Source organism: Nyctibius grandis, chromosome 7 (assembly GCF_013368605.1).
Source record: "Nyctibius grandis isolate bNycGra1 chromosome 7, bNycGra1.pri, whole genome shotgun sequence".
Classification (NCBI taxonomy): domain Eukaryota; kingdom Metazoa; phylum Chordata; class Aves; order Nyctibiiformes; family Nyctibiidae; genus Nyctibius; species Nyctibius grandis.
Genome location: NC_090664.1, coordinates 58,585,135 through 58,600,312, shown reverse-complemented (window position 1 = coordinate 58,600,312; position 15,178 = coordinate 58,585,135). Strand labels below are relative to the sequence as shown.

The window sequence follows — 15,178 nt, the reverse complement described above, 5'->3', positions numbered from 1 at the left end:
GGGTGTCAGGCATCCCGGTGTCCTTGTTGCCCCCTGTGATGGGGATGGGGACAGGGATGGGGACAGGGATGGTGATGGTGCTCACCCAAGCTGAGTCGTTGAAGGCAAACTCTGGCAATGCCACCGTCATGTAGTCCTTCTTGGTGCAGACGGCCACCACCAACACACCTCCAGCGGTGAAGAACGCCTCGAAGCCCGTCCCACCGGCTGTGAAGAAGCTGGTGGAGGAGATGCGTGGTGGGGATGGTGGTGCTGCCCCTCCTCATCCTCACCTCAGCCCCCCGCCCTTGGTCCCTCCATTGAGCATCACCTGTAGAGCTGCCTCCTCTTCGGCCTCACCGGTGGCTCCTCCTCGCTCAGGCACAACCAGGCGTGGAAGGCGAAGGCACCACCAGGCCACTTCTGGACAGCGGGCACCATGATCCCCGCCATGCCGGGAGTCAGGTCGAAGCACTGCAGCGCCCGCGGGGGGCCCTCGGCCCGCGCCATCCCCGAGAGCGCCCGGATGACGGGTGGCGTGTAGGGATGAGGTCCCCGACCCCGGTCGTGCCGCAGAAGCCGCAGCAGCTGCCGCAGCTCGCCGGGGCGGATGGAGAGGCTGCCCAACGCCTGCAGCAGCTCCAGGAGATTTTCGGAGCAGGTAGCCGGCAGCGCTGGCTCGGTGGCCAGGGCACCCAGCAGGCAGCCCACCATGCCCGCCTTGACGCAGGTGAGGCGGCTGGGCAGGGAGGCTTCGCAGAGCCGCCGTAGCTGGCCCGAGAGGAAGACCTGAAGGTCATGGCATGCCAACGCCGGCAGCCAGGCCAGCAGGATGAGCAGGGGCTGCTCGTTGCGGATGGGGTGCACCGGGAAGGAGCTGTGGTCGCCTTCCACTGCCTGCCGAAACACAAGAGCCGGTCGGTGCAGCCCTGACTCCATCAAGAGGGACAGTTCCTCCCCCTGGTTACCCTGAGTTGGCGGTGGAGACCTTGTGCATCAAGTGTTTTGGAGATTCCCGTGCATCAAGCCTATCAGAGACCCTTGTGCATCAAAAGCCTTGGAGACCCCATACATGAAAAGCCTTGGAGACCCCATACATGAAAAGCCTTGGAGACCCCACACATGAAAAGTCTTGGAGACCCCATACATCAAGTGTCTTGGAGACCTCCAGGCATCAAAAGCTTGGGGACGTCCAGGCATCAAAAGCTTGGGGACCTCCAGGCATCAAAAGCTTGGAGACCTCCAGGCATCAAAAGCTTGGGGACGTCCAGGCATCAAAAGCTTGGGGACCTCCAGGCATCAAAAGCTTGGAGACCTCCAGGCATCAAAAGCTTGGAGACCTCCAGGCATCCAGGGTCTCAGAGAACCCTGTGCATCAAGGGTCTTGGAGAACCGTGCATCAAGGGTCTAGGGAGACCCATGTGTATCAAGGGTCTTGGGAGACCCCTGTGCATCAAGGGTCTTGGAGAACTCCATTCATCAAGCATCTTGGAGAACTCCAGGCATCTAAAGTCTTGGAGACCCCTGTGCATCAAGGGTCTTGAAGAACTTTGTGCATCAAAAGGCTTGGAGACCTCTGTGCATCAAGGGTCTTTGGAGACCCCCATGCATCAAGCATATGGGAGACCCCCATGTATCAAGTGCTTTGGAGATCCTTGTGCATCAAGCACCTTGGAGAACCCCCATGCATCAAGTGTCCTGAAGAGCCCCATGCATCAAGCATTTTGGAAACCCCTGTGCATCAAGCATGTCAGAGACCCCCACGTATCAAGCACCCTGGAGACCCCGTGCATCAAGCATTTTGGAGATGTTGGCACATCCAGCAGTAGCAGAGCAAGCACTACCACATCAGAAAGGGCTCAAACCTCCTCAAAGCTGAGCATGACTCCAAGCTAAAGATGGCCCCAGGACCCCTTGGGAGGAAGTCGATAAGAAACTAGCAGGGTAGAGAGGACTTGGGGGGTGAGGATTGGGGCTGCCGGGGCTTGAGTTCCATCACGAACCACCAGCATTGAGGGCTTTGCTCGGCGTGGAGGAGAAGCGGGCATGCTCACCATGTTGAGGAGCTCCTGGAGTAGCCGTTTGGTGGGCTGGCCCTGGCTCCTCAAGACCTCGTAGAGGTGGGCATAGCCGATGCGCTCCTTGAACACCTCCTGCAAGCACCCGGGCACGTGTGACCCTGCGCTGAGCCCCACCACGTGCTGCTTTCACCCCAGCCCATCTCGCAGCATGAAAACCCCCAAACCCAGCCATTTTTGGGGTGTCTCCCCCACCCCGGTCCGCTGCCCACCTTGGCTGAGGGCGAGTTGCTCATGATGGCAGTGAGCACCCCAATGGCATGGACTGCGATGGCGTCGGAACTGCTGTCGAAGACCTACAGAGACATGGGGGTGGTGGGTCTGCTGAGCCATGGGGTCGGGGGGACACAACCCACCATGCCTGGTGATTTGGTTATGGGGTGGTCCCACGTGGTTATGGGGTGGCCCCATACGATACCTGCTGGAGTCTGTCCCCATCCGGCAGCCGTGTGGGGACCTTGTCCCGAGCTTCGCCTGCCTCCCGCGAGTTGCCGAGGTAGAGCTGTGGGACACGGGGTGGGCATCAGCCCCAAGGAGAAGCACTCGATACAGGGTGGGGGGAAGAGGGAAGGGGATGATGGAGTGTCCCCACCCCTGGGATGTGGCCACCCTGTCCCAGCATTGTTTAGAGCCAGGAAGGGTGAGGATGGAGATTAGGTTGCCCAACCCCGATGTCATCAAGAGGGGGACACCAACGTGGTACCTTGCTGTTCTGGAGAAGGCGGATGATGTGCTCGAAGCAGTTGTTGCTGAGAAAGACGGCTTGGAGGACCGGCCGGTCCTCACAGCTCAGCATGGCCGGGATGGCATCTACGGCGAGGTGGAGACGGCTCAGCACCCACCCCACCTCCCCGTCCCCATCCCCGTCCCCAGCCACCTACCCAACATGAGGACGCGAAGAGCGATGAGGCCACTGGCCGCCTCCGGTGCCAAGGAAGCGACGGGCAGGTCGGAATTGAGCACCCTGAAGTAACCATCGAGGAGGACGCGCAAGGGCACGGGGCCGGCGCCGGGACTGCTGCCGTGCAGCACGTGCACCACGGCCACCACGGCGTGCAACGTCAGCTCCAGCAGCCTGGGGACCATGGGGGTCCCCCCACCTCCCCGCCGCAGCACCCCCAGCAGCACCTCCACCGCCGCCGGTGTGATGGCCCGCAGCGCGTTGGGCTGTCGGGATGATGGGGGGGGAAAACAAGCTTTTATGTCGCCTACTGCAATATCAAATCCTTTATTTAAGCTATTAACAGAATCACAGAATCACTGAGGTTGGAAGAGCCCTCTGGGATCATCGAGTCCAACCATTGCCCTGACACCACCATGGCAACTAGACCAGGGCACTAAGTGCCATGTCCAGGCTTTGCTTAAACCCCTCCAGAGATGGTGACTCCACCACCTCCCTGGGCAGCCCCTTCCAATGGCTAATGACCCTTGCTGAGAAGAAATGCTCCCTAATGTCCAACCTGACCCTCCCCTGGCCAAGCTTGAGGCTGTGTCCTCTTGTCCTAGCGCTGGTTGCCTGGGAGAAGAGGCCGACTCCCACTGCGCTCCAACCTCCCTTCAGGTAGTTGTAGACTGCACTAAGGTCACCTCTGAGCCTCCTCTTCTCCAGGCTAAACACCCCCAGCTCCCTCAGCCGTTCCTCGCAGGTCAGACCCTACAGACCCTTCCCCACCTTGGTCGCCCTCCTCTGCACTCGCTCCAACACCTCAACATCTCTCTTGAAGTGCGGGGCCCACAACTGGACACAGGATTCAAGGTGCGGCCTCACCAGTGCCCAGTACAGAGGGACGATCCCTTCCCCAGACCGGCTGGCTACACTAGTCCTAATAGAGGCCAGGATGCCATTGGCCTTCTTGCCCACCTGGGCACACTGCTGGCCCATGTTTGGCCGCCTGTCCATCAGCACCCCCAGGGCTCTTTCTAACCACTCTTCCCCCAGCCTGTAGCGCTGCAGGGGGTTGGTGTGGCCCAAGTGTCAGACCCGGCACTTGTTCTTGTTGAACCTCACGCCGTTGGTCTCAGCCCATCGATCCAACCTGTCCAGATCCCTCTGCAGACCCTTCCTACCCTCCAGCAGATCGACACTCCCACCCAGCTTGGTGTCATCTGCACATTCACTGAGGGTGCACTCAATCCCTACGTCTAGATCATCTATAAAGACATTGAACAGCACCGGCCCCACAACTGAGCCCTGGGGGACACCACTAGTGACTGGCCACCAGTTGGACTTTGCCCCGTTCCCCACCACTCTCTGGGCTCGGCCATCCAGCCAGTCTTTAACCCAACGAAGAGTCCACCCATCCAAACCCCGGGCAGTCAGTTTGCTGGTTAATTGAAATTAATTGAAAGCAAATTTCAGAACTATTAATTCAATCCTGATTTTGAAGTGTTGGCTTAATTAAAACTTATTTCTGCTCCAATTTATTCAGCCAAGAAGTTGTCAGCTGCCAACTCGGAGCCGAACCGGTGGTGAACCAGCAGCTTATGTTTAATTCTTTTTTTAAGGTAAAACCCACTGAATTTAGGGCTGGAATTTTAAATATGATTTTTAAAGGTGGTTTAATTCCAGCATTTATCTTGTTTGGAATAAATATATCAATAAATAAAAGTGGGGAATAAATCAAGATTTGGGGTTTATTGCTTGGTTGAGGAACTCAAGTCTTACCCATCCCCTTGCCCAACGCTACCTTGGATCCGGAGAGAATGGCCCCAAAAAGATGGATAAGTCGGAGCTGGAGCATTTCAGGGAGCTGCCCTCCAGGTTGGAAACTCTCTGCGAGGATGAGGAGGGAAAGATTTACTTCAAGGAGTAAGCACCAAAAAAAAAATAGGGAAAAAAATCCCTTTTCTACCCAAATCCACCCCAAAAACAAGCCTCTGTGGGTGATGGACCCTGTTGATGATGGTGGGGATGAAGATGCTCAAATTTTTTGCAGCTCTGATTGTGCCAGGGGAGGTTTTTTTGTCTTAAAAGAATGGGGTTTTGTCCAAAAATCGGGTTCAGTCGGGGGATTTACAGGCGGGTGGGTTCGTTGGGAGTTTTCGGTGATTTTTTTGCAACGCCTTTGCCTCCAAGGGGTTTTTTTGGGGGGGTTTCCCCTGAAAAAAGTCCCCTTTGCATTGATTTTTGCAGGTTCTCCAGGTCGTGCAGGATTTAATCCCTGCTTTAGGATCCTATATTTGCCCCCGAATCATATACTGAACCTGGGGCAAGTATAGGGTCCCATATTTGTGGGGGCAGGTACAGGATAACCAGGGGCAGGTATAGGATCCTATATTTGCAGGGGCAGGTATAGGATAACAAGGGGCAGGTATAGGATAACCAGGGGCAGGTACAGGATCCTATATTTGCCCACGAATCATATAGTGATCCTGGGGCAAGTATAGGGTCCCATATTTGTGGGGGCAGGTATAGGATAACCAGGGGCAGGTATAGGATAACCTGGGGCCGGTACAGGATAACCAGGGGCAGGTATAGGATCCTATATTTGCCCCCAAATCATGTACTGATCCTGGGCCAAGTATAGGGTCCCATATTTGTGGGGGCAGGTATAGGATAACCAGGGGCAGGTATAGGATAACCTTGGGCAGGTATAGGATAACCTGGGGCAGGTACAGGATAACCAGGGGCAGGTATAGGATCCTATATTTGCAGGGACAGGTATAGGATAACCAGGGGCAGGTATAGGATAACCAGGGGCAGGTATAGGATCCTATATTTGCCCCCAAATCATATACTGATCCTGGGGCAAGTATAGGATCCTCTATTTGCAGGGACAGGTACAGGATAACTAGGGGCAGGTATAGGATCCTCTATTTGCAGGGACAGGTATAGGATAACAAGGGGCAGGTATAGGATCCTATATTTGCAGGGACAGGTATAGGATAACCAGGGGCAGGTACAGGATAACCAGGGGCAGGTACAGGATCCTATATTTGCCCTCAAATCCTACACCTGCTCCTGAACACTATAAGCCCTCACGGATCCTATATGCGCTCCTGGATCCCATCCCCACCCCAGCATCCCCTACATGCCTGGATGCTCTACACACCTATGGATCCCATACCGACCCTTTATGTGCCCCCCCATCCCATTGGGGGCCCCCCTGTACCTTGGAAGAAGGTGCCGAACTCGGGGGGCAAAGGGGCCGGGGCGAACTTGTATTTGCTCTTCTCCTTCGCACTGATGGCTTCCCTGGAAAGAGCGAGGTGAGGTGGGGGGGACACGAGGGGATGGGGGGGGTTTGGGGTGCAAAGCGGGGGGTCCCCACTCACCCGCTCAGCTGCCGCCGCCAGGTCTGGTAGGGGTCGAAGAGGCACTCGCAGAGGTGCAGGGCGTAGAGCATCCCGCTCTGCAGCTGCATCCCGCCCCGCTCGGCCTCCCGCGGGCTCCTCAGCTGTGGGGAACCACGGCAGGATTAACCCCCCCAAAACAGATCATAGAGCCATGAACCAGAGACAGGGTTGGGTGGGAAGGGACCTTAAAGACCACCCAGTTCCAACCCCCTGCCACGGTCAGGGACACCTTCCACCACACCAGGTTGCTCCAAGCCCCATCCAACCTGGCCTTGAACACTGCCAGGGAGGGGGCAGCCACAGCTTCTCTGGGCAACCTGGGCCAGGCTCTCACCACCCTCACAGCAAACAATTTCTTCCTCACATCTCATCTCAATCTCCCCTCTTTCACTTTAAAACCATTCCCCCTCGTCCCGTCACTCCATGCCCTTGTCAAAAGCCCCTCTCCAGCTTTCCTGCAGCCCCTTCAGGCACTGGAAGGTGCTAGAAGGTCTCCCTGGAGCCTTCTCTTCTCCAGGCTGAACAGCCCCAGCTCTCTCAGCCTGTCTCCAGAGCAGAGGGGCTCCAGCCCTCGGAGCATCTCTGTGGCCTCCTCTGGACTCGCTCCAACAGCTCCGTGTCCTTCTTCTGTTGGGGCCCCAGAGCTGGACTCAGCACTGCAGGGGGGGTCTCACGAGAGCGGAGCAGAGGGGCAGAATCCCCTCCCTCGCCCTGCTGGCCACGCTGCTGGGGATGCAGCCCAGGACACGGGTGGCTTTCTGGGCTGCCAGTGCACGTTGCCGGCTCATGGTGAGCTTCTCCTCACGCATCACCCCCAAGTCCTTCTCCTCAGGGCTGCTCTCAACCCATTCTCCGCCCAGCCTGGATTTGGGTTTGGGATTGCCCCGACCCACGTGCAGGACCTTGCACTTGGCCTTGTTGAACTCCATGCGGTTCGCACAGGCCCAGCTCTCCAGCCTGTCCAGGTCCCTCTGGATGCCATCCCTTCCCTCCAGCGTGTCACCACACCGCACAGCTCGGTGTCATCCCAAACTTGCTGAGGGCACACTCAATCCCACTGTCCACGTCACCGACACAGATGTTAAACAGGACAGGTCCCAATCCCAACCCCTGAGGAACGCCACTCGTCACTGGTGTCCACTTGGCCATTGAGCCGTTGACCATAACTCTGAGTGTGACCATCCAGCCAATTCCTTATCCACCGAGTGGTCCATCCATCAAGTCCATGTCTCTCCAATTTAGAGACAAGGATGTCGTGCGGGACAGTGTCAAATGCTTTGCACAAGTCCAGGTAGATGACATCAGTCACTCTTCCCCTATCCACCCATGCTGTAACCCCGTCGTATGAGGCCACCATATTTGTCAGGCATGATTTGCCCCTAGTGAAGCCACGTTGGCTGTCACCAGTCACCTCCTTGATTTCCGTGTGCCTCAGTATAGTTTCCAGGAGGATCTGCTCCATGATCTTGCGAGGCACAGAGGTGAGACTGACTGGCCTGTAGTTCCCCAGGTCTTCCTTTTTTCCCTTCTTGAAGGTGGGGGTTATGTTTCCCCTTTTCCAGTCAGTGGGAACTTCACCTGATGGCCACGACTTCTCAGAAATCATAGAATCACAGAACCGTTTTGGTTGGGAAGGACCTTTAAGATCATCGAGTCCACCCGTTACCCCAGCACTGCCAAGGCCACCACTAACCCATGGCCCTCAGCACCACATCTACACGGCTTTTAAATCCCCACAGGGATGGGGACTCCACCACTGCCCTGGGCAGCCTGTGCCAGCGCTTGACAACCCTTTCCATGAAGACATTGTCCCTGATCTCCAATCTAACCCTCCCCTGGCACAACTTGAGGCCGGTTCCTCTCGTCCCATCGCTTGTTCCCTGGGAGAAGAGACCGACCCCCCCTCGCTACACCCTCCTTTCAGGCAGTCGTAGAGAGCGAGAAGGTCTCCCCTCAGCCTCCTTTTCTCCAGGCTAAACCCCCCCAGGTCCCTCAGCCGCTCCCATCACACTTGTGCTCCAGACCCTTCCCCAGCCCCGTTGCCCTTCTCTGGACTCGCTCCAGCACCTCAAGGTCTTTCTTGTCGTGAGGGGCCCAAAACTGCACCCAGGATTCGAGGTGCGGCCTCACCAGTGCCGAGCACAGGGGGACGATCCCTGCCCTGGTCCTGCTGGCCACACTAGTGCTGACACAAGCCATGATGCTGGTGGCCTTCTTGGCCACCTGGGCACACTGCTGGCTCATGTTCAGCTGCCATCGACCAACACCCCCAGGTCCTTTTCCCCCAGGCACTTTCCAGCCCCTCTGCCCCAGCCTGTAGCGGGGCGGGGGGTTGTTGTGCCCCAAGGGCAGGACCCGACAAAAACTCATGGACTCAGCAACTTCATCCGCCTGTTCCCTCAGCACCCCTAAATAAATATAATACGTAAATAACCCTCCTCTGGCTGAGCTCCCCCCCCAGATTGGGGCAGGGGGGTCTCCCCACACGCTCACCTTGCTCGCACAGACCCGCAGCAGCTTCAGCACCTCCGGGATGAAGCCGGGGGTTCTGTCGGCTTGGATGTTCTCCAGGTTCCTGTGAGGGGGAGATAATATATTGGGGGGGTTAAGGCAATTTGGGGGGGATTAAGGCAACTTGGGGGGGGATTAAGGCACCTTTTGGGGGGGGATTGAGGCACCTTGGGGGGGATTAAGGCACCTTTTGGGGGGGATTAAGGCAATTTAGGGGGGATTAATGCACCTTTTGGGGGGGATTAAGGCACTTTTTGGGGGGGATTAAGGCACCTTGGGGGGGGATTAAGGAACCTTTTGGGGGGGGATTAAGGCACTTTGGAGGGGTTAAGGCAACTTGGGGGGGATTAAGGCAACTTGGGGGGGGATTAAGGCACCTTTTGGGGGGGGATTAAGGCACCTTGGAGGGGTTAAGGCAACTTGGGGGGGATTAAGGCACCTTTTGGGGGGGATTAAGGCACCTTTTGGGGGGGATTAAGGCAATTTGGGGGGGATTAAGGCAATTTGGGGGGGATTAAAGCAATTTGGGGGGGATTAAGGCACCTTTTGGGGGGGATTAAGGCACCTTGGGGGGGATTAAGGCACGTTTTGGGGGGGATTAAGGCACTTTGGGGGGGATTAAGGCACCTTTTGGGGGGGATTAAGGCACCTTGGGGGCAAATTAAGGCACCTTGGGGGGGATTAAGGCAATTTGGGGGGGGATTAAGGCAATTTGGGGGGGATTAATGCAACTTGGGGGGGGATTAAGGCAATTTGGGGGGGATTAAGGCACCTTTTGGGGGGGATTAAGGCAATTTGGGGGGGATTAAGGCACCTTTTGGGGGGGATTAAGGCACTTTTTTGGGGGGGATTAAGGCACCTTTTGGGGGGATTAAGGCACCTTTTGGGGGGGATTAAGGCACCTTTTGGGGGGGGATTAAGGCACCTTGGAGGGGTTAAGGCAACTTGGGGGGGATTAAGGCACCTTTTGGGGGGGATTAAGGCACCTTGGAGGGGTTAAGGCAACTTGGGGGGGATTAAGGCACCTTTTGGGGGGGATTAAGGCACCTTTTGGGGGGGATTAATGCACCTTGAGGGTTATTAATGCACCTTTTGGGGAGGGATTAAGGCACCTTTTAGGGGGGGATTAAGGCACCTTGGGGGGGATTAAGGCACTTTTTGGGGGGGATTAAGGCACCTTGGGGGGATTAAGGCACCTTTTGGGGGGGGATTAAGGCACTTTTTGGGGGGGATTAAGGCACCTTGAGGGTTATTAATGCACCTTTTGGGGGGGATTAATGCACCTTTTGGGGGGGATTAAGGCACCTTGGGGGGGATTAAGGCATCTTTTGGGGGGGATTAATGCACCTTGAGGGTTATTAATGCACCTTTTGGGGGGGATTAAGGCACCTGGGGGGGATTAAGACACCTTTTGGGGGGGGATTAAGGCACCTTGGGGGGGATTAAGGCACCTTTTGGGGGGGATTAAGGCACCTTGGAGGGGTTAAGGCACCTTGGGGGGGATTAAGGCAATTTGGGGGGGATTAAGGCAATTTGGGGGGGGATTAAGGCACCTTTTGGGGGGGATTAAGGCACCTTGGGGGGGATTAAGGCACTTTTTGGGGGGGATTAAGGCACCTTGGAGGGGTTAAGGCACCTTGGGGGGGATTAAGGCAATTTGGGGGGGATTAAGGCAATTTGGGGGGGGATTAAGGCACCTTGGGGGGGATTAAGGCACCTTTTGGTGGGGATTAATGCACCTTGAGGGTTATTAATGCACCTTTTGAGGGGGGGATTAAGGCACCTTTTTGGGGGGGGATTAAGGCAATTTGGGGGGGATTAAGGCACCTTTTGGGGGGGGATTGAGGCACCTTTTGCGGGGGATTAAGGCACCTTGGGGGGGATTAAGGCACCTTTTGGGGGGGATTAAGGCACTTTTTGGGGGGGATTAAGGCACCTTGGGGGGGATTAAGGCAATTTGGGGGGGAATTAAGACAACTTGGGGGGGGATTAAGGCACCTTTTGGGGGGGATTAAGGCACCTTTTGGGGAGGGATTAAGGCACCTTGTGGGGAGGGATTAAGGCACCTTTTGGGGGGGGATTAAGGCACCTTGGAGGGGTTAAGGCAATTTGGGGGGGATTAAGGCACCTTGGAGGGGTTAAGGCACCTTGGGGGGTGTCACCCACCTGCAGATGATGATGAAGAACTTGAGGAGGAGCAGCACCTGCCCCAGGCTGCCCCCGTCACCCTCCTCCTCCTCCCGCGGGACCTGGGCCACGCACTGCCCCAGCCGCTGGCTCAGCACCTGCACCACCTCCCGCGGCAGCACCGGGATCTCCGACACCGACTCCTCCGGCCTGCGATGGGGGAAAACGGGGGGCAGGATGTGATCCCTCATCATCCCATCCCCATCATCCCCATCTCCATCACCCACCATCCCCATCACCCCCATCCCCATCACCCCCCAATCCCCATCACCCTTCATCCCCATCACCCCCCATCCCCATCACCCCCCATCACCCCCCATCCCCATCACCCTCCAATCCCCATCACCCCCATCCCCATCACCCTCCAATCCCCATCACCCCATCCCCATCACCCCCCAATCCCCATCACCCCTCATCCCCATCACCCTCCATCCCCACCACCCCCCATCACCCCATCCCCATCACCCTCATCTCCATCACCCCCCGTCCCTATCACCCCCTAATCCCCATCACCCCCCATCACCCTCATCCCCATCACCCCCCATCCCCATCACCCTCATCCCCATCACCCCCATCCCCATCACCCCATACCCATCACCCTCCATCCCCATCACCCCCCATCCCCATCACCCCCATCCCCATCACACCCCAATCCCCATCACCCCTCATCCCCATCACCCTCCATCCCCATCACCCTCCATCACCCCCCAATCCCCATCACCCCCATCACCCACCATCCCCATCATCCCCATCACCCCCATCCTCATCACCCCTCATCCCCATCACCCTCATCTCCATCACCCCCATCCCCACCAAACCCCCCTTCACCCTCCAGACCGGATGGTTCCAAACCACGGGGAGCGGATGTGCCGCCGCCACGACGAGCCCTGAGTTCGGCGCTGGGTGTCACCCTGGCAGCACCCATGGGTGCCCCGGGGTGCTCCTCACCTGCGGGGCTCCAGCGAGGGCAGGGTGATGATCTTCTCGAAGTTCATGACGAAGGCTTCCAGCCACTGCTGCAGGTAGGAGAGGTCCTTCTGCAAGGGCCAGGAGGGAGCTGGAGCCGCTGGCCAATCAGATCCCACGCTGACCGCCACCCCGGAGGTATCAGCCAATCAGCAGCCAGATAAGTTTAAACACCCCCCCCCCCCCCTCCCAGGAGCCAATGGTCAATTGGTACCAGGGGTGTGAGGACCACCCTGGGAGCCACTGGCCAATGGGCAGTCAGAGCAGCACGACCTGTGGAGATGCTGACCAATCAGCGCACAGAGCAGCACAACCTGTGGAGCCACTGACCAATCAGCGCCCAGAGCAGCACAACCTGTGGAGCGCCAGGGCACCCCCTCCCCGAGCACCTGGGGGCACCCACGGCCCTGAGCACCCCAATGTGGCACCCTGGGGACACCCACATCCCCATGCACCCCATCCAGCCCCTTGGGGTCACCCATGTCCCTGAGCACCCCAGTGCAGCCCTATGGGGCCACCCATGTCCCTGAGCACCCCATACAGCACCTTGGGGTCACCCATGTCCCTGAGCACCCCAGTGCAGCCCTATAGGGTCACCCATGTCCCTGAGCACCCCATACAGCACCTTGGGGTCACCCATGTCCCTGAGCACCCCATACAGCACCTTGCGGTCACCCATGTCCCTGCACACCCCATACAGCACCTTGGGGTCACCCATGTCCCTGCACACCCCAGTGCATCCCTATGGGGTCACCCATGTCCCTGAGCACCCCAATGCAGCCTCTTGGGGTCACCCATGTCCCTGTGCACCCCAGTGTGGCACCCTGGGGTCACACATGTCCCCCTGCACCCCATACAGCACCTTGGGGTCACCCATGTCCCTGAGCACCCCATACAGCACCTTGGGGTCACCCATGTCTCCTTACACCCCATGCAGCACTTTGGGGTCACCCACATCCCCTTACACCCCATACAGCACCTTGGGGTCACCCATGTCCCTGAGCACCCCAATGCAGCACCTTGGGGTCACCCATGTCCCCTTACACCCCATGCAGCACCTTGGGGTCACCCATGTCCCTGCACACCCCAGTGCAGCCCTATAGGGTCACCCATGTCCCTGAGCACCCTATACAGCACCTTGGGGTCACCCATGTCCCTGCACACCCCAGTGCAGCCCTATGGGGCCACCCATGTCCCTGAGCACCCCATACAGCACCTTGGGGTCACCCATGTCCCTGAGCACCCCATACAGCACCTTGGGGTCACCCATGTCCCTGAGCACCCCATACAGCACCTTGGGGTCACCCATGTCCCTGCACACCCCATACAGCACCTTGGAGTCACCCATGTCCCTGCACACCCCAATGCAGCACTTTGGGGTCACCCACATCCCCTCACACCCCATACAGCACCTTGGAGTCACCCATGTGCCTGCACACCCCAATACTACACCCTGGGGTCACCCATGTCCCCTCACACCCCATACAGCCCCTTGGGGTCACCCATGTCCCTGAGCACCCCAGTGCAGCCCTATGGGGTCACCCATGTCCCCTTACACCCCATACAGCCCCTTGGGGTCACCCATGTCCCTGAGCACCCCAATGCAGCACCTTGGGGTCACCCACGTCCCCTTACACCCCATACAGCACCTTGGAGTCACCCATGTCCCTGCACACCCCAGTGCAGCCCTATAGGGTCACCCATGTCCCTGAGCACCCCATACAGCGCCTTGGGGTCACCCATGTCCCTGTGCACCCCAGTGTGGCACCCTGGGGTCACACATGTCCCCCTGCACCCCAACACAGCACCTTGGGGTCACCCATGTCCCCTTACACCCCATGCAGCACCTTGGGGTCACCCATGTCCCTGCACACCCCAGTGCAGCCCTATAGGGTCACCCATGTCCCTGAGCACCCCATACAGCACCTTGGGGTCACCCATGTCCCTGAGCACCCCAATACAGCACCTTGGGGTCACCCATGTCCCCTTACACCCCATGCAGCACCTTGGGGTCACCCATGTCCCTGCACACCCCAGTGCAGCCCTATAGGGTCACCCGTGTCCCTGAGCACCCCATACAGCACCTTGGGGTCACCCATGTCCCTGAGCACCCCAATGCAGCACCTTGGAGTCACCCATGTCCCTGCACACCCCAATGCAGCACTTTGGGGTCACCCACATCCCCTCACACCCCATACAGCACCTTGGAGTCACCCATGTCCCTGCACACCCCAATACTACACCCTGGGGTCACCCACATCCCTGAGCACCCCATGCAGCCCCTTGGGGTCACCCATGTCACCCCACACCCCACTGCAGCCCCTCGGTGTCACCCACATCACCCCACACCCCACTGCAGCACCCTGGGGTGCCCCCAGCCCAGGCGGGGACCATCCCCCCTTTGCGGACATCCCGCTCCCCACGGGGGGGGCACCCACAGCACCGGCGGGACCCCAAGGCCACCTCCCCCCTCTCCCAACCTCTTCCCCCCAAAACCCACCCCCTGCCACCCCAGTGTCCCCCCACCACCCCCCAGTCACCCCATTTCCCCCCCAAAACCCGCCCAGTTACCCCCGGTACCGCTCAACCGCCAGCATCCGGGGGGGCCTGAGCCCGGTGACGGTGTCCCCCTATGTCCCCCCCACCCACCCCCCCCGGTACCTGGCCGGCGGGGTCACCGCGGCCATCCATGTCCCCAGCGGGGCCACACCGGGGTGGGGGGTGGTTGTTATTGTAGGGCCCCCCCTTATTTTCCCCTCTTGCCGCCGCCTCGTTCGGCTCTTGTGCAAGAACCCAAAAACCAACAAAAAAAACCCCCAAAAAACAAAAAAACCCCAAAAGTCAGGAAATGCCAAGTCACCCGCGCCCCAACGGCGCTTCCTCCCGCCGCGCCCGGCCACCCGGTGACGCCGCGTGTCCCCAACCCCGTGGTGGCTGCGGGATGGAGGCGAGGTCACGGTGGTGGCCATAGGGCCAGCGGGATGAGGGATGGCACCGTGTGGCACCACGGTTGGGATCAAACACCGGTGACAACCGGTAGCGTGATGAAAATGGGAGCCAAATCCTGCTGTCACCCCCCAAACCCTGCTGTCACCCCCCAAATCCCACTGTCACCCCCCAAAACGCTGCACCCGCAGCCAGAGTGGGTTGAGTTGGGCAGT

The 15,178-nt window shown here is 58.5% G+C and overlaps 1 protein-coding gene across 1 annotated transcript in view; it reads right to left on the bottom strand.

Moving 5' to 3' along the window:
• Positions 1 to 15,178, bottom strand: part of NBEAL2 (neurobeachin like 2) — a 35,115-nt gene that overhangs the window by 17,283 nt on the left and 2,654 nt on the right. The window contains 13 exon segments of the mRNA XM_068404599.1: positions 86 to 218; positions 311 to 876; positions 2,034 to 2,132; positions 2,270 to 2,353; positions 2,476 to 2,559; positions 2,761 to 2,867; positions 2,939 to 3,224; positions 4,745 to 4,830; positions 6,170 to 6,252; positions 6,333 to 6,454; positions 8,847 to 8,928; positions 11,031 to 11,201; positions 12,000 to 12,088. Of these exon segments, the coding sequence (XP_068260700.1) occupies positions 86 to 218; positions 311 to 876; positions 2,034 to 2,132; positions 2,270 to 2,353; positions 2,476 to 2,559; positions 2,761 to 2,867; positions 2,939 to 3,224; positions 4,745 to 4,830; positions 6,170 to 6,252; positions 6,333 to 6,454; positions 8,847 to 8,928; positions 11,031 to 11,201; positions 12,000 to 12,088 (1,992 nt within the window).